Source organism: Leishmania martiniquensis, chromosome 12, assembly GCF_017916325.1.
Source record: "Leishmania martiniquensis isolate LSCM1 chromosome 12, whole genome shotgun sequence".
Lineage (NCBI taxonomy): Eukaryota > Euglenozoa > Kinetoplastea > Trypanosomatida > Trypanosomatidae > Leishmania > Leishmania martiniquensis.
Window position 1 is genome coordinate 432,241 of NC_090147.1, and position 18,479 is coordinate 450,719.

General features: G+C 61.5%; 5 protein-coding genes across 5 annotated transcripts; all 5 read left to right on the forward strand.

Annotated features, from left to right (window-relative positions):
• Nucleotides 1-416: 416 nt before the first annotated feature.
• LSCM1_07900 (uncharacterized protein) lies at nucleotides 417-3,065 on the forward strand (the record flags this gene model as incomplete). The annotated part of the gene is made up of 1 exon (XM_067325249.1): nucleotides 417-3,065. The coding sequence occupies one exon, from the start codon at nucleotides 417-419 to the stop codon at nucleotides 3,063-3,065; it is 2,649 nt and encodes an 882-aa protein (XP_067180462.1).
• Nucleotides 3,066-4,699: 1,634 nt separating this feature from the next.
• Nucleotides 4,700-8,683, forward strand: LSCM1_07901 (uncharacterized protein; the record flags this gene model as incomplete). The annotated part of the gene is made up of 1 exon (XM_067325250.1): nucleotides 4,700-8,683. The coding sequence occupies one exon, from the start codon at nucleotides 4,700-4,702 to the stop codon at nucleotides 8,681-8,683; it is 3,984 nt and encodes a 1,327-aa protein (XP_067180463.1).
• A 1,333-nt stretch (nucleotides 8,684-10,016) lies between these two features.
• LSCM1_07902 (uncharacterized protein) lies at nucleotides 10,017-11,267 on the forward strand (the record flags this gene model as incomplete). Its single annotated transcript, XM_067325251.1, has 1 exon — nucleotides 10,017-11,267. The coding sequence occupies one exon, from the start codon at nucleotides 10,017-10,019 to the stop codon at nucleotides 11,265-11,267; it is 1,251 nt and encodes a 416-aa protein (XP_067180464.1).
• Nucleotides 11,268-13,933: 2,666 nt separating this feature from the next.
• On the forward strand, nucleotides 13,934-15,040 carry LSCM1_07903 (uncharacterized protein; the record flags this gene model as incomplete). The annotated part of the gene is made up of 1 exon (XM_067325252.1): nucleotides 13,934-15,040. One exon carries the CDS (start codon nucleotides 13,934-13,936, stop codon nucleotides 15,038-15,040), a length of 1,107 nt encoding a protein of 368 aa, XP_067180465.1.
• A 1,255-nt stretch (nucleotides 15,041-16,295) lies between these two features.
• LSCM1_07904 (uncharacterized protein) lies at nucleotides 16,296-18,188 on the forward strand (the record flags this gene model as incomplete). Its single annotated transcript, XM_067325253.1, has 1 exon — nucleotides 16,296-18,188. The coding sequence occupies one exon, from the start codon at nucleotides 16,296-16,298 to the stop codon at nucleotides 18,186-18,188; it is 1,893 nt and encodes a 630-aa protein (XP_067180466.1).
• Between the last annotated feature and the right edge of the window lie 291 nt (nucleotides 18,189-18,479).

Sequence of the window (18,479 nt, forward strand, 5' to 3'; positions counted from 1 at the left end):
GCAGCAGCACAACGATGCTCCCCCCCGACACACACACTCACCGCACAATAACAGAAACTCGAAAGAGAGCTTCCTCGGCGTCTCTCTCTCTCTCTCAAGGAGCGCCCCGGCTGCTGCAGCGTGCGGTTGTGAGGCACCCTCAAGCTGAAACTGAACCGCCGCTTCTTTGATGAGCGGCGTTCCCTTCGGCTCCCCCCACCCCCCTCTCCCGCTCTCTCCCGCTCCCTCCTATCAAAGGCCCGTTCCGCTCAACGCTGTCGCCATCTCCCCCGCTGTTGTCTTTTCCTCTTCGCTCTCTCGCCACGGCATTCCTCTGGCGAAGCCGCGGGGCAGCGAGGCGCCCACCACCTCCTCCTCTCTCTCTCCCGTGGCTGCCTTGCCATTCTGATAAGAAGTGCCTCAACGAAGATTGCAGAATGCAGCCGGCCCTCCATGCCCCTCCCAGCTCGAAGCGCACCCTTTTTAATCGAATGATGGCGGCCCGGCGGACCGGCGGCGTTGATCCAGGCACCGCTGGAGGCATCCGGATCATCGAGAACTCAAGGTCATGCCCTCCGCTGCCCGTCATTCGCCCGCCGCAGGACACAGCAACCTCTTCGCCTGTCGTCTCCTCTGTCTCCCATTCGAGCGCGGCGAGGCACTCATCTGACGTGGCCGTGCCCCAGCGGCCGAAGAAAGCTTCGTCTTCGGCGCCGTACGTCATCACGGATAAGACTCCGCGTGCAGAGCTGCTCGCCATCATCGTGCAGCTGCAGGAGGAACTGACGCAGCGCACAGACAGCGTGAATGCAATTCAGCGAAACTTTGAGCGCCTCAGCTCCATGCACTACGCGGAGCAGCTCGAGCTTCAGCGCCTGCGCTTGGGCGAGAAGGCGCGGCTCCAAGCGAAGCCCGACTGCAGCGACGCCGCGCTGCGGCAGCGGGAGAGAGCTTTGGCCGAAATGGGACAGAGCGTGGGGGAGCAGCAGGGCAAAATCGCTCAGCTGGAAGAGCAGCTGGCGGCATCGAGGTCGTCTTGTGAGCTTCAGAAACTAGTGATGCAGCTGATCGCGTCACACGCAGAGGGCTTTCGCGAGGTTTTACACGAGGAGGCGGCGGCCTTCTTACAGCTTCACACGTCTTCTGTGATCGAGCGTGCCGCCATAGGTGCTCAGCACGCAGGCGCGCAGCAGCAGCTGCTATGCAAAGGCGTCGCACAGCTCCTGGCAGATCACCACGCGCAGATGGTGCCGCATTCGATGAGAGGAGTTGCCGCTGACACGTGGCGGCAGCTGGAGGAGCCAGGGAAGGCGTCGGCGACCACCATACTTGAGCTGGTGCGTCAGTGCCTTTGCGAGACAGCAGAGGCGGTGCGCCATCATGCTGCGGCTGCGCATGCAGCGGATCTGCAACGCGCGCTTGCAGAGGTCCTAAGTCAACGCCAGCAAGAGGAAGGACAGCGTGCGGTTAGGGAAACACTCTGCCTTCGACTGCTTGCGACGGAGGAGGAGGAGCGGAGAGTCCGTCGTGAGCTTCTCTACGGCGAGCTGCAGGCGCGTGCTGCTGCTGAGCAAGCCTTTGACGAGGTGCGCCTGCTGAGGGAGAGGGCTGAATCAGCGGCGGCGGCCACCCATTTGTTGCGAGAGGCGACGACGGCTCTGCTCACGTGTCGCGTTTCGGAATGGTGCGCCGCGGCAGAGGGCCGACTCGTCGACTTCGAGCGCTCCGTTGAGTCTTTCGTGAAGGAAACATCATGGGTGCTCGACAAGCAGTGGCAGGAGGCGCTTCTGGGAGAGCATAGACAGCTCCAGAGCCTGTATGAGACGCAGGTGCAGGCCATGCATGCGGAGTGGCGAGGACAGATCGAAGTCATTCAGCGGACCTATGCGATGCAGTTGGCGCAAGCACGAAGCGATCTCTCGGCTCAGATGCAGACTGCTGAGGACCGTCGCGCTGCAGCGGAGCGGCTCAGTAGAACCATGGAGGACGCTCTTATTCAACTGAAGTGCGAGAACGCTGCGGAGGTACGGGCGGTTGAGGCGCACTGGCAGTCTGCCTTATCCGACGCGTTGCGCGATTGCGAGCAGCGTTGGACGACAATGCTGGAAGAGTGTCAAGAGCGGCTGAGCGCCTGTAGCAGAGCCATGCTGCACCTGCTGCTCAATCAGCTGCGCATCCGTAGCCGCTGTGTGTATCAAGAACAAGAAGAGCGTGCGGCTTTGTGCCGCCTGCACGGGAGGCAGGAGGCGCGCCAACTTCGCGACGAGCAGGCTGCCACCACGCAGCATCGTGTGATAGCTGCGGTTCTGCTAGAGCGTGCAGAGCACCAGACGCAGGATGAGGCCGCAAGTCGCGCTCTGCTGTGCGCATCCGCGTCCGCGGACTGGGCGGCACTCGTTGAAAGAGAGAGAGCGCACAAGGCGCAGGTTCACCACGCCCTATCTCTTGCTGCTGCGGCTTCCAGGTTGGAAGAGGTGCGCGCAGAGGCAGCCGGGTGCGACGACAAATGGCGGGAGTGCGCCGATCAGCTGCAGGAAAATCTGCGAGAAGAAGAACAAGCGCGTTTAGCGGCGGTCGCTCGCGCCTCCGATGCCACTTTGGCGGTGCAGGAGGCGCATGCCGCACTCGAGAGACTTAGTCAAGATTTTGCCGAATACAGGTGTAGTGTGAACGCTGCAGCGCAGCGCATCGAGTTGGCTGAGAGTGCCACTGAGAGCACGTGCTCTTGCACCCTATGCCTGAGGCTGTATTGCCAGCCCCTTGCCTGTGTTCCATGCGGGCACATATACTGCGCACAGTGTCTCTTGCGGCACCCACGGAATCGGTCGCTGTGTAGTATCACATCGTCGCTCACCTCTGCTGTGTCTGCCTCGGGTGGTGAGAGCGGGGCAGCAGACGCGAGGGGTGGAATAGAGGTGGCCCAGTGGTTACATAGCAAGTCCGATCCGCACGCGAGCCTCTTCTGCCCTGAGTGCGCGTCTGCGAGTGTGCGGACGGTCGTGGAGCTGCGGGCTCTCGGCGAGCTGGCGGCGAAGTACGACTATAAGAAGCGTAGCCTTGCACTCCTTTTGGCTGGGCTGCGGTGATCGCGAATTCGCTTCCAACACGCACACACACACACACACACACAAAGAAAAGAATTTGCTGCATGATGAGGAGAGCAGCGCGCGCTCTGCGCAGATGTGAGCCTTTCGTTTGGTGAGCGGTAGGGGGACATGTATGCAACTCTTCACCCTCCCTCACGCTTTGCGTGGCACCGAGCTGACTGCTATGGCTGTGGCCTCCGAGGACGCTGCGGATACCGCACCTGCTGCGCCGCTGCGTTGCTTCAAGAAGGAAGCGCAGATGAGCACGGGAGAGAGGACACCGGGAAGAAGAGGGGACGCAAAGCAGCGCGCTCGCCGAGCGGTGCTGCAGCCAAATTCTGCACTGGATGGGGCGTGGGGAGGGTTGAGGGGGAGGGGGAAGGCTAGCAGAAACCGCTGAAAGTAGTCTGTGTGGGTGCCGCCACGGCTGCGTGCGCATCTCGACTGAGCTCCGCACAAAAAGAAATCACGCCTACGGGAGAACTGTGCACTGTCAACGTTGCGCCTGCCCTCTTTTTGCATCTCGTCACTTCTTTCTCTCTATCGGCTGCGTGCGCAGTCGATTGCGCGCCTCCCTGAAGCACAGCTGGTCAGTACCGCCGACTTCCGCCGCCTCCCTCTCCACCCCCTCCCCCCATTGGTCCTGCAGTCGCTTCCTAAACCAGCGGCTACATGTGCGGACATGCTGTGTCCGCTGAGCTCCTGCCCTCAGCACTCCTCAGCTGTCGAAGCATTTCTATGGAGAGCAGTTTTTGTCAAGTCCTTTAGTAGTCGCTGCTCGTCTCTCTTTCCTCTCCCCTCTGCTATCTGCTTCACTCTCTTCTCCTCCTCCGGTGCCGATGTGCCCCCTCCCCCAAGTAGCGCCCGCGCCCGCGGACATATTGAGAGGGCACGCGGACGCTGCCGGAGCGGTGGGGCGATTTTATTCAGTCATGCGTATCTGAGAACGAAACGCGTTTATTTCGCCCGCCGTCTCCATTGCACCGCTTGCACGTAAAACGGATTTTCGGCTGATCACATTTTTTTTGGCCGCCTCAGGCTGCAAGCAGGTCGCGACCGGCATCACGTCGGCGGCACGAGGCGGCATCGCATCCTCGCCTCTATCACCGCTCCCCTCTCCCTTCCCCTTCTTCGCTTTGTTGTAGACATCGACGGGCTGAGTTGAGCCCCGTTGACAGACTGCCTTTCTCTCACCGCGCGTTTTTCGCTCATCTTGTCGCGCTCCTCTCACTGCGGTTGCGCTGGACTCTCTAGATGGGACGCGGAACGAGTCGCTGCGGGACGTCATAGCAGTCGCACCTCTCCTCTCGCGTACAGCTTGAGTGGCGCAATCTTTCCCATCGTCGCTGTGACGGGTGCGCGCTTGCATCTTCAGTCTACACTTGCAACAGCCCCCCTCCGTTGCTGCTGCTCGCCGCCGTCTTCAGGCCCCTATTCCTTTACCCTTTCCTGTCGTGCATCGCTGCGTTGCTTTTTGTCGAGGTGCTTAGGGTGCATGTCGAGATCGGGCCGCACACAGGGGGTCGAGAACATCTGAGCACGTGCGCTGCTTCTGTCTTTTCAAGAGCAGCTCTGCCGCCCACGTGGCAGCCGCTGTCGCAGATTGCTCTCCCCCTCTTGTGGCACCATCACGAATGGCGGACCTTTCCCTCTCTGCGTCCCCGCCGCCTGTACCGCGGCCGGTGCTTGAGGCACTGCTATCACCAACATTCCGAATGCCGCCTCAGGTACGGCCGCAGCATTATGCCATTGAGTTTCAGCCTGACGCACACCGCCACACGTTTGCCGGCTCGGCGTACATAACGTTGCGCGTAGAGGAGACGTCTGCCTCTCCTATTCGCCACCTCATCCTTCACGCACTTGATCTTCACATCGACGTATCATCGATACGCATCTTTATTCCCTCCGAACCTTCCAGTACCGTTGGAGGTGGTCCCCAGCCGGCTCACCCGAGTCACCACCTTAGCGACGAGGTCGCGCGCCGTCGACCGTTCAGCACAGAGGGCGGCAGCTATATGGAATGCCAAGGGCTGCACAGGAGCGAGGTCAGTGAGACGCTGCTGGTCGTCTTCGACGCACCTTTGCCCAGAGACGTGGGCGAAATCTTTGTGCTTATCATCGAGCGTTTTGACGGGCTCATCACATCACCGACGGAAATGGAGGGGCTCTTCCATTCCAACTCGGCTGACGCTACCGTGCTGAGCACGCACCTCGAGCCGACTGGAGCGCGCCGGCTCTTCCCTTGCTTTGATGAGCCAGGGATTCAAGCGACCTTTCAGCTCTCTGTCATCGCCGCGGCGGCGCACACGGTGCTCTCCAACACAGAAGTCGAGGCGGACATCACCTTGCCGGAGCTGCCATACCTTGTGCAGGCGCGACAGGGCACCGGCGAGGACGCAAACAGCCCGCGCGGGGGGGAGCTGACGTTGTGGGCGCGCGCTTCAACATTGCCGCAGTTGACGCCTGCCGCGACACCATGGCATTGCGTGCGCTTCCACATCACCCCACTGCTTCACACCTGCATCGTTGGCTTTCACGTCGGTCGCTTTGCTCTTCTCGAGCAGTGCTCGCGAAATTCAGGTGTGCTGTGTCGTGTGGTGCTGCCTCACACCGAGGCGATCGGCAGCGGCAGTTTTGTGCTCGACTTGGCCACGAAAGCCGTCGATTTTTTCGAAGATTTCTTCGATGTGCGGCTGCCGCTGACGAAACTGGATGTGGTCGGGGTGGAGACGCTTGGCGTGCTTGGCATGGAGAACTGGGGCATGATCAACCTCCTCACGGATTACCTCGTAGTGGCGGAGACGACGCCGCTGGAGCGCCGCCAGCGCGTGGCGCGGCTCATCGGTCACGAGATTTGCCATCAATGGTTTGGCGACTGGGTCTCCATCGAGTGGTGGAACTGCCTGTGGCTGAAGGAGGGCATGTGCCGCTACCTCGAATACTTCTTCGTGAACGCCGTGTTCCCTGGATGGGGGCTGTGGAATGAATTCCTGTGCAACATCATGAATAGCGCGCTGCTCGCCGACGCAGACCCGCGCGAGACGCACCCGGTCGACTGCTGCAACTCGGCGCCGCGGCGTATCTACGACTCCTTCGACGCGATTAGCTATGGCAAAGGCGCTTGCGTGCTGCGGATGCTCTTCAGCATCATCGGCGTGGAGTGGCTCAAGCGTGCGACGCATCTGCTGATGGTGCGCTTCGCCGGCCGCGCGATCAACGCCAAGGACCTCGGTAGCTGCATCGTTGACACAGAGGAGGAGCACCGCAGCGACGAGGAGCAGTTGCGACACGTGAGATTGATTCATGCTTGCCTTCGCATGGTGGAGGTGATAAGCCACCCCTATCTCTACATTCATCATAGGCCAGGCGAGTCCTACACGATCACTCAGTATATGCCCCCGAGCAAGCAATGCGGCCTCCTCGTCGAGTACCTTCAGCAGCAGCGCAGTAAGGCCAGCGTACCAGTGATCGATCTCTTGTCCGCTCCCGCCCGTGCGTCGTTTGAGTGGACGCCGGAGACTGTGCTCCGTCGTGTCACCGCGTCCTTCTCGATTCCGCTGCGAGCGATTCAGTGGACTCCAGGCGGCTGCAGTAATGCGCATCTCATCTTCCTTGAGGAAACAGAGCACCACTTTGCTTGCCCCGCATATGCGTCTACACCACTGGCCACGGAAGGTAGCCTTCTCACGCCTTTTCGTCACACTGGTACTGGGACTGAAGCAGCCACACGGGCGGTGGCCTCTTCCTCCCCTACTCCGCAGATCCCCTCGGAGTCGACACCCTTTGGGGCTACGAGCGACACATGGTACTTCAACCAGGGCGGCAGCGGTTTCTTCCAGTGCGACTATGACGCAACGACGTGGCGCTGCCTCTTCGAGCACGTCGCCGCCTTTTCAGAGGCGGACCGGGTAATGATCACGATGCACTTTATTAATCATGCCAAGGCGCAGATCGGCCACCAGCCCGGCGACACCGGTGATCGCTGCACTCTGTTCTTGGAGTGGCTGCTGCGCCTCACCGGCACGCCGAGCGCCATGAACTCGTTCTTGTGGGAGCTTGTCACCAACGCGCTCACGACACTGGTCCAGCTGGTGCAGGGGCGTGACTGCCACTCGCTGATGAAGGTGTTTGCGAGCGGTCTCTACGCACCCCTGCGGCAGAGCTGCGCGCTGTCGTTCTTCGCCGAGGAGGAGACGGTGTCCTTCCAGAGCACCGTCCACCTCTCCCGCCAGCTCGTGCTCCGCATTCTGCAACTTCTCTCTCTCTGCGACAGCCCGGCGGTGATGGTGGAGGCAGAGGAGATGGCGCAGCGGTCGATGATGGCGTTGCTGGCATCCGGCGACTCGCCCCTCAACACAACCAACACCCTCGCCAGCACCGCCGGGAGCGCGGTGAGCGGCAGCGTCGCAGAGCATGTCATTGTGAGCATGCCGAGTGGCATAGGTCAGCCCTCTGACTCAGGTGTGAGAACCGTACCCCCGCTCTCTGCGGATATTCCTGCCATGCAAGGTAGCGGCGAGCTTCTGTCGACAACGTCGACGCCGGCCGAGGCGGTGCTGCTCGGAGGCGCTGCGCACTCCTACTCATGCGGCTCTGTGGCGATCACCACATCGCTTGCGAAGGAGCAGAATACATCTAAATCATTGATTTGGGGAAACGCTGCCCCCACGCAGCCCCACTCCGGGCGACTGCACTCGTCTTTCTCGCCGACCGAGTGTGGCAGCGACGGCAGTCATCTGCTCACCACTTCCCACGGCGACCCTGCGAGTGGCGGGAGGGAGCGATCCGGAGTGCAGAGCGCGCGTGTGCAAAGCTACCCGTCCCGAGGTGCCAGCAAGTTCAACGTCGACGACCTAACGCACATTCAAGCCGGCTCGATTGCGCTGTCGCACCTGGTCGCTCAGGGCCGACTTGATTACTGGATGGCGGCCGCAGCTGTCGCGGTAGAGCTCCTGCGACTGGACCGCAAGGAGCTGCTGCTTGCGGGTGGGGCGCCGGCGCCGGTGCCACAATTGACAAATTTAAGCCCCAAGCAGCGGCGCAGCGTCTTGCGGCTCGTTCTTCCCGCTGTTTTCACGCTCGACCAGCGGCCGGCCTTCCCGCTCATGGCCAAAGTGTTTCACGCCGTACCGCTCATCGAGTCAGCGGCCGTTATGAGGCTCTTTCACAACTCGCTCTTCGTGGCCCATTTGCTGTCAACTTGGCGTCTGACGGCGGACCGTCGCGCGCTCGAACTGCTGCTTCGCTATGGGGCTGAGGCGTGCGGAAACGGCTACACTGTTGCACAGCTGAAGATGCTGGCGCAGGCGGACTCGACCGGGCACACCGCTCCCCGCACCGCGAGCGTGGAGCAGTACAAACGCGCAGAGTTTGCCGAGTGCCCACACCTAAATGGCTCATCTCCCTCCGAAGCGTTTTTCGAGTCCGTCTCGCCCTTCTCCTCGAGCTGCACACCTGCATCAGAGCGAAGCGCACTGCGCGCGCGAAATCCTGCGATAGCGGCGGCGCTGGATTGCATGGAGTCGAACTGCGTGTGGATGGACTACTGCTGCAGCCACTACGATCAGTTTCTGCGCGAGCAGCTGCATGGCAAGGCGTTGCAGCCGGTGAGCCATTGACGCAGACCATCAATGCCGCGACCCACTTTTGTCGTGCATGGGAGTGGTACCAAGTCCTAAGCAGCTTGGCGGCCTCGACGTGAGGGCCCGAGCGGAGCGGAGTGGAGTGGACACACAAAGAATGGCCATTGGCATATATTCTCCTTGGGAGAGCGTTACATACACAATAGAGATGAGTGCATCCGACACACACACACACACACTTCGATAGCGATGTGGGGGAATTCATCGCGTCAGCGCTCAGAGGCTTCGCACCAGTTGACGGTTAGCGCTGGGGAAAAGGCAAAGGGAGCGGCCTTAGCTCATGTAGGTGAGCCTCGCTGCTAAGAGGGTCGTCGGCGTCGATTCAATGGGAACTTGCGTGCTCATGAGCGCACGCCCTTCTCTTTCCTCCTCCCTCGACTTCTCTGTGAATGTTCATGTGTACGCCAACACGTCTGTGCACCCTCGCAGAGGGGACACGAAAGCGGTCCATTGTGCTGAACAGTGCGGCAGGCACCGGTCACCAACTCCGCCTCCCCCCTCCCCCCGCAGGAATAGAAAGCCAGGGGGAGAGTACGGGCTGCGCCTTTTACCCTCCTCTCTCAACACCGGGTCGGCGCGCGCGGTGAGGGGCGAGTGTATGCACCACGCGCGAGCACCCCACCCCTGAGCGGTCCTTTGCGAGAGACATCGCTGCCCCCTCTCTACCCGGCGACAGCTCCCTTCTCCGTCCTCAGGAAAGAGGCGCTGTGGGGCGGCGGACGAGACATGAAGGAACGAAAAAAGGGGAAGCGCGAGAGGTCTGCGATTCACTGTTGGCGTACAGCGACACGGGGAGGGGAGAAGCCATGCTCTTCTTCCGGCGCCTCGTCGCCCGCGCTCTTCTTCGCATCCTATCTCAATCATGCGTCCACCGGCCAGGCTATCCACGGCATCTCCGTCTGCCGCTTGAACCGCACCAGTGGACTGCAGGCCCGGGGACTGCGACTGCCACTCGCGTGCACACCCCTCTCCTCAACTCATTCCCTCCTCCCCTCCCCCCTTTTTTCATCGCCATTCGAGGCCACTCCTCGTGCAGCAGATCACCTTTCGCTGCCACACTCCCCCCTCTCTCTCCTTTGCTTTGCCGCCTGTGCAGGAGCCGCCTGGTGAGGCAAGAGGCACCCCAAAGCGGTTTTGCACCCCCGCCATTGTTTCGTGGTGCACAGCGGCATCGCTTCCTCCCCGCTGTGCGCATCAGCTCTTCTTTTTGCGCTCACCCACCCCCTTCTCTCTCTCTCCGCGGCCGCGCCAGCGATCCTCGCCTTTCCTCTGCTCCGAAAACCCGCTCTCCGTCTGCACACCTCGCACCATGCTGCGCCTAACGTCGGAGCCTCAGAAGAGGAGGCCAGCGCTGCCCGAGTGCAGTCGCTTCCTGTTTGGCCTGGCGCTCCTCCTCAGCGTCCTTTCTGATGGCGCCATGAACAACCAGTTTACGGCGCTCAGCAGCATCATCACAGCCAACAGTGACCCAAGCGCGTTGCTGCAGCTCGCCACCTTCGCCGCGATGGAAGACTTTGCGGAAGAGGAGCACCTCGATTGGGGCTCTAGCGGTCGTCTTGTGCAAGCGCAGCCGATATCACTAGTGAAGCCGCGCAACGCGGCTCCACCGGACCCAACAAAGCTGGACAGCGCCGCTTCTCATACACACCACCGCACTGACTCGGAGACTGTGCTCAGTGACGGTCTCTCTAAATCGTTCATAGGCACCTCCACGGATGAGGCGACCACCACCTCGTCCGCTGCATCATCGTCTCTCTCTCGCCGCCGCCCCCATCGCCGCCATCACCGCCGCAGCGGGACTGTGACGGACGGCCCCTTCAGTACTGATGCGGTCACGATGCTGAGCGAGACCCGTCCACTTCACAGCTACCTTATGTGGACGCGCCTTCATGTGATGGAGATGGCATACAGCACCGGCTCAAATAACTTTGTTCACATCACGGAACGCTTCCTCCAGTACCAGCAGATGTTCCCAATCATCTATTGCTGTGACCTGAGTAAGGTCGACTGCCCCTACGAGGCGGACCTGTTGGCCTCTCCTAAGGTTGGTCTCGCAGCCTCCAGCCGATGGGCCTGCGAGAACTGTGGCAGCAAGCACAGTGTTGTCCGCGAGAGCTGCCTACGCTGCCGCACCCCGGGGCGATTCGCGAAGCTGTTCATTGGGCAGGCAGTCAAGGAAGTGGACTGCGCCGCGAGTCTTGTGCGCTTCTTCTACGCCACCCACCCCGACATCATGATCCACCGTGTGGAGTGCCACTACGACGGGGGCGCCAGTGCCGCTCCCCGCGGCAAGGGATGTGCCTCCATCTACGTCCGCCGCGAAGAAGCCGCGCTCCTCCAAGTGAAGCTGAACCGAAAGGCCTTCTTCGACGTGGACCGCGTGACGGAGGAGCTGCAAGTTTACTATGTCTACGAGGAGCAGCAGCAATGGCTGCAGAGCTATGTGCAGGAGCGCACCGCGGTGACGGCGCAGCGCCCTTTCTTTTTGCCCTTGTCGCCGTTGGTGGTAGAGGAGGGTCAGTCGACGACACCGGCACGGCGTCTCACTGGTCGCGGCTAGGCCCGTCCAGCAGCTGTGTGGTTGTGACACCGTGGGCTGTGCCGCCATCCTTGCGGTGCACTGACAGGGGTCGAGGAACGCTCGGCAAACAGGCGAAACGCCGGCACGGCTACATACGGAAAGAAGCACACTCGCGCCAGTCTCAGGAAGTTGAGCACCGCACCATCCCTAACGCGGGCGATGCAGGAAAGGTTAGGGACGGAATGTGATCTGTGTCCGACGTGACTGAATAGACCGATCGGCGCATTTCGTAGAGTGTGCGCCACAGGGAGTTGCTTACGGGGTGCGGGGCGCGTGATGCGCGTCTACGCCGATCTCGACATTGGACGAGGAACGATGCACAGCAGTGCCGTCTCGGAAAACCGTGACGAAAGGGCTTTGCCTCTTACCTCTACTCCCCTTCCCGCGCGCGCTGGCGGGCTGCACCTCTCCGCTCGCATCTTTTCCCTTTGCAGCAAGGGGTGAGGGGCGGGCGCTCCTCCGCGCATGTGGTGTCGCAGGGCCCCAGTCGCACCCTGCCCCCCTCTCTCTGCGCGTCGGTGGGCGGGCCGCTGCAGCCGCTCCCTCCGTCCCCCTCTCCTTTGGCGAACCACTTCTTATGCGCGCTCGGGGTGTCACGCCCGCCGCCTGCGGGATGTGGGAGCGCTGCATTGCGGGCGGTGGCGGCGCTTAGAGTCGGCGTGACGCGACGTCTGCGCGGCCCCTGGCAGTAAGCGCGTTTGTGCGGGTGTGCGTGGCAGGTGAGGTGTCAGCGTGGCTGGCGCGAATCTCACGCGGCCGTCGCACCACGTACTGCTGAGGGGAAGCTGGCGCCCGATGTAGGGGGGGAGAGGAGGCGCGTGCAGCGGCGACGTGCCGCGCGAGACCTGCCGGTGACCGAGCGGAGGCGATCGCGTGCACTCTGCGCGGCAGTGAGAAAGGACGTGTGCAAGGGCAAAGAAACAGAAATGTTTGCTTCATGAGCGTGTCTACATGTGACAGGCGGGTCTCTCAGGGGTTTTACTTGCAGTGCAGCCGTCCCCTCCCCTTTCCCGCCCTTCCGTTCCAGAGGCATATTCGGCTGCTGACGTGTTATACAGTTTATCCGTGCGCATTGGGGCCGAGTTCTCCGTTGCCACGGGTTGTCAGCCGCGTGCCGCCTGTTCGAAGCCGATTTTTCTGTGCGCGTGTCGGCGCTCGCGTTGAGTTTCTTCCTTTCATGTCGAGAAGTCCGCCAGCTCCTTCTGCTGCTGTGGCGCTCTCTCCCCGCAGGAGTGCCGGACATGCGTGCAGAGAAGCATAGGGCTGATGTGGCGCCTCACTTACTCTCCCTCTCTCTGTCTGTGCGTCTGCGTCAGCGCAGTGCGAGGGAACGTATATATATATATATATATGTGTCTGTGTGTGCAGGTGACGCGGGACAGCGACGATAGCTGCAACCTTGGAATGGTTCGAGGGTGCCTGTTGCCAAGCGAAGTACCCCAGCCTGCCTTCAAGTGCCGCGTATTTCTTGTCAGCTCTTCGTTTGCTTCTTGACGACGCACCCAACCCTCTCTCTCTGTCCCGGCAGCCTTTTTGCACCGTCCTGTGCGCGGCAAACCCATCCGTATCCCACGCGCCCTCCACAGGCGATGCCACCCTTTTCCCCTCCCGTGCACGGCGAGCAAGACTTCGTTGGTGGGCTCGCAGCTCTTCTCGAGCAGCACTGAGCCTCTTGCGGCGGGAGTGGACCGCGTGCGAGCGGCCACATTGGCCCGGAGCGCAGCAGGAACATGCCACTACCTCGGAGTGGTCCAACGTGCGAAGGCGAGGAGGAGGAAACGGTCAGCCCATTTCACATCGACAAACGACGGCGCCGCTATGCGCCCATTACCCCCCCCGTTTCCTCTGAGCACTTCGCACCCCTTGCCTACATCCTCTTGAGGAGCACCCAGCTGTATACCTGTCTCTCGCTCTCTCTCATGTCCATGACAGTGCTGACGCGCCTCTTTCACGGGCGAGCGGACGCGTGAGTGGACAGAGGAACGCAGCACTGTTATGTTGCTGTGTAATGCTCTTGGCGTGTGTCTCAGACTTTGTATGCCCACGTGAGAGAGTGGGAGGGAGACGAGGGCGAGCGTAGAGAACACTTCAAGCAATCGACGAGTAGAATGGCACTATGCGGCGCTGTGGTGTGGTGTGGTGGGGCGCACGAGTGCAGGCGAGTGAGCAGGCACTGCCTCACAGCTCCCACATCGCTTCTGCTTTCGAGCAAAGCTGGCTGCTGAGCTTCATGAGCGAGAGCCGCCTTCTCAATGTCTAAAGATGGATGGCAGCCTCAAGCGCTGCAAGCCCTCACGAACCTCTCCGCCGTACTCTGTGGCACCCCGACACAGAGTGCCGGAGGCGTCATTTGGAGACGCTCCGCATCGCTCTCCTCTTCTCCCCCTCTCCCTCACACGCACACACACATCTGCACGCACACCTTCTCTCGTCATCCTGCCACCGCTTCCATTTGTGTGTGTGTGCCTCCCTCTCTTTTCTTACCCGCCATGCGCCTGAAATCACCGGTGCGCTTGCCTACTGTGCGGAACTCATCTGGCTTTACCATCGCCGTTGCCCACACTGGGGGACGTCCCTCGCCCCCCTTCTCTCCGTTCACTGCTGGGCATGTGCATCGGACCGGCCCAGCACCGTGCACCCACTGCATGCGCACACTGCATTTCCTTCATCGCTGCCAACAACGTCTCTCCCATCAGCCTCGAACGTCGCGCGCTTTTTTCATGTCGACTCAGCATCCTGAGAAGGCCGCCACGGAGGGGTGTGCGATGGCGGCGACATCCGCGAGCCGGGACTACTACTTCGACTCCTACAGTCACTACGGCATTCACATGGAGATGCTGAAGGACTACCACCGCACGACGTCCTATCGCGATGCGATATGGCGTAATGCATACATGTTCAAGGACAAGGTCGTCCTTGACGTCGGTTGCGGCACTGGCATCCTCTCCATGTTCGCTGCCCGCGCCGGCGCGCGCAAGGTAATCGGCATCGACTGCAGTAATGTGGCTATACAGGCACGCAAGATTGTACAGGACAATGGCTTCGGCGATGTCATCACCATCATTCAAGGAAAAGTGGAGGAGCTGGACCTGGGTGAGAAGGTGGACATTATTATTAGCGAGTGGATGGGCTACTTCCTCCTGTACGAGTCCATGCTGAACACAGTCCTCTACGCGCGCGACCGTTGGGGTGCGCCGAATGTGAAGATTCTGCCGAGCAGTGCCAACATGTACGCATGCGGCATCACCGACCCGCAGTACGTGGAGCAGAAGTTTGACATCTGGAACAACGTGAGTGGGCTTGACTTCTCCTACTTCAAGCGACTCAGCTACATAGAGCCGCTCATCGATACTGTAAACCCGGAGCAGATCATCACAGACACCGTCCTCTTCTTCTCCTTCGACATTGACAGGGTGACGGAGGCAGAGCTGTCCTTTTCGAGCACCTTCACGCTGGAGGCGAAGCAGGCCGACTTCGTGCACGCCATCTCGGTTCACTTTGACACCCCATTCTACGCCGGTCACGAACCTGTGGTGCTGAACACGTCGCCAATGGTGCCGCCTACGCACTGGCGGCAGACGGTGCTTTACCTCTTCCACCCGCTGATCATGAAGCGTGGCGAGAGGGCGAACTTTGAGATGAAGTGTGTGCCGAACCCTGGCAACCCGCGAGACCTCGACATCTCCCTGCGCGTCGACTTCGACGGCGAGCTGCAGGCGTGCCACTACAACCAGGACTTCCGCCTTCGCTGACGATGCCGCGGGTGTGGCGGCGCCCAGACACGGGTGGCGCCGGAAGCAGAGACGCAGGCAAACGAAGCGAGGCGGCAGCGGCAGGCGGCGTGTGCGGCGCCATGAGTGGCTGCCTGGAGGCGACAGCGTTTACGCATTTTTCCCTTCTCTGTGTGTGCGTTGCCAAGCCGCTGGCGCCCTTAGCCACTCGCGGCCTCTTCTCTCCGACGTTTGCTTTTTTGGTGCCGCGTGAGGTGACGTTAAGGAGAAGTGTCCCAATTTAATGTTTGCCGCTCCGCCGGGCGTGTGCTTTGGCGTTCTGCGCGTAATAGTGTGTTTCGCTGGCCGGTGCGCGGCGAGGAAGGACTTCCGAATAATAACAAACGTAATCTGACATGCGCGATTTAGTGGGGTGGGTGGGTGGGCGGGAGAGAGGTGAGGAGGGGGGGTGGCGGCGGCGGTCGCGGTTTGGGGAAGAGAGGAGGGGGTGAAGCGAAGATGTGCGCGGAGTCTTCGCTCTCTCCTGCGCCTTCCGGAGACGCCACGGTCTAACAGTGCTGCGGGGCGCGTCTCATGGCGAATCTGAGCGACGCTGTGCATGTGCCGGTTACGGGGTACAGGCATGGAAGCCTCGGCTGCGTGGCTGCCTTGCTAGGCCGGTCTCTTTGCACTCCTCCGCATGCAGCGACGTGCCTTCTCCCCCGCGTGCCTACCGAGCAGGTCATGATGGCGGAGAACACCTGACCTCTCATGTTGGCTTGCCATGAATTCGATGTTGCGCCGAGTTTCGCATGCCGACAATAAATAATTATGTCGACCGACATGCACGTGCATTACCGGCACACGCGCTAGTGCATGCGTGTACGCGAACGCCAGCGCCGCAATCATAAAGGAGGGGCCGGTATGTGTGGCCCGTGCATGCTGCAGCAGCGCTCCTCTCCACCTCAGCCGACGCGCCGTCAGATGAATTGTGCCCTGGCAACTAAGGTCGCATGCGCTCGATGCGGAGGCACGCGACGCATCTCTGAGTGGCCATAAATTCGTTTTGTTTGATGCACGCGGGTGAATGCTGTTGCCGAACGCGACGCTCCGCTCCGCTGTTTCACTCAATGTTTTCGCGCTCTCACTCTTCCTTGCCCGGGCACCCACAGCCCCACTGACTGCCTTTTACCATTGCAGCGCCCTCTGCTCCCTACAGCTGCGGCGAACTCACGTTGCTTTCGTACACGCTTTCGTTGCATATGCGGACACAGACATCGCCCGATCCCCCTTTTAGATGCGACAGTCCTCATCTCGCGTGCGCACCGGCCAGTCGTCGCGCCCACCCGCAGGACACCGCAGTATTTCAACAGCGGTGCCTGAGGAGCACTCTTCAAACGATTTCAAAACGCCGCCGCCTCCGTCGCGGCGTCTGCGCAGTCATAGCAGCCGGGCCGGACTCGCTCCCTCGCCGCTTTCGATCTCGCGGTCAACGGGGCTTGGCATCGACGTGGCTTTGGTGCAGCCTAGCTCGCGCACTAGGCCTGCCGCACAGCGCCGCACCACAGTACCGCTCGGCAAAGCCAAGACTGCGGCGGCGGCCACTCCGCAAACGAGCCGTTTGCCGAGTAGCGGCGAGGTGCGTTACCGCCGGGAGCAAATTTCGGAGCGACAGCCTGGCAGCCGCTCTGTGGCCGCCGGCATGCCGCGGCGGCAGCGTGTGCGTTGTGCCAGTGGTGGAGCTACCTCTGCGCGGCCACTTCCCATCACCAGCGCTCTGCCTGCCGCATCGCAGCCCTCCCTGAACTTTTTGTCCGTCAGTTCCACGAGCGAAGCCGAGGGCCTCAACACCCATCACGCGCTGCAAAGCCGCCTCAGAAGCACCGACGACTCAGCCGGGGAGGCAGTGGGGCTGCATACCTCTCCAGAGGCGGTACCTGCGTCAGTTGCCTCCCATACACCATTGTACGGACGGGAAGGGGTGGCCGCATCGACATCGAGGGTTGCACTTGGAGATAGCACGCCAATGAACGGCCGGGCCAGCGGCACCGCTTCATACGCCTTTCCGCGCACACTAAGCTCGATGAATTCATCCCCTATACGTACCTCTTCCGAGGCGACGCCCACACTAGTGTCCACCGCCCCTCTCCAGAAGTCGATGCCGATTCTTGGGCTGCACAGCAAAAGTGCCTCAGGCCAGCAGGACGAAGATCACCCCGTTGGGGACCCCTCTGTCTTGCGCCAACCGAGTCGCCCTGTGGCGACTCACGAGCTGCCAGTCTCTACCGCCTCTTCGTGGAACCCGCCCATACCACCGATCGCCATACAGAGAAGGTCTATCCCATCTGTGGCCAGCATCACCGGCAGCTCGCATTGCTCCACACTGACGGAGGCCGCCGTCACGCCGCCAACGGTAAGCTGCTTGAATTGGTCGACTGCCGGTAGCACCACGGACTTCTCTGGGTGCTCTCCCACAACGCATACCAAGTCGCTCGCCTCCGGGCTGCGATCCGTTAACGCGCTGTCCCTCACCGTACTCGACGGTACTCATCACGAGGCAAGCGCGACGCCGGCGCCGAGGGCAGCAGAAAATGACGGCGGCGCACCCGAACTTGTCGGGCCACATTCCCTTGGCACGCGGGTGCTCTCCCACAACCCTGTCGTTGCCGATACACGCGGTGCGGCTCTCACGCTTGCGTCGCACGCTGTTCCAGAGGCGGTGCCCATAGGCCACGCGCCGGAGCAGCACCTACAGCGCCCCACCCTGCCATTGCCCGCACATGTAGTGAAGTCGTCGGCTCCGTTGCAGCGCGTCTCACCGAGTTCGGCCGCGGCTTATGGCGCGCCTCTGCGCTCAAAGCTGACGAGAGAGGGTCTAATGGGTGGCGGTGCCGCAAGAGGGACCTTAGTAGGCTGCGGCGACACCGCGCCAGCCTTTTGCTCCCCGAATCCCACTCGCCCGCCGCGCTGCGTGACAAAGTCATCCGAGCGCAATGGGCCTCAGACGCCCGCCACGACTGCCTCCGTGCCCGGAAACGCCGCTGCCGTACCCCCCACCAAATCGCCTGCCGAAATGCTCGCGGAGGAGCTTGCCAGACGTGCCCTTAAGGAACGTCGCCGGCGGGAGCTCTACGCATGGAATGAGCAGCTTCGATCGCAGGACGAGTGCTCCGTTCAAGACGCTGTCTGACGCGAACGCGCACGACCATGGCGCGCGTCGTCTGCCGCATCGGTGACTTTCCCCCTGCATTCGCGTCGCTCCCTCTCCCAATCTTTCGTGACGAGGCCGCGGGCGACGCCCTCTGCCTTCGCTGAGATCTTCCGATTGAGCGCCCTGCGAATGCACATTTCTCGCGCCCTCACGGAACTCGTCGTTGCACGCATGACGTCGGGACACCACTGACTAGAGCTTCGATGTGAATTGGTGGCACTCCGCTCGACCAGCCCCAACTGCAGAGCAACCCAGAAAAGAGGCAGCCTG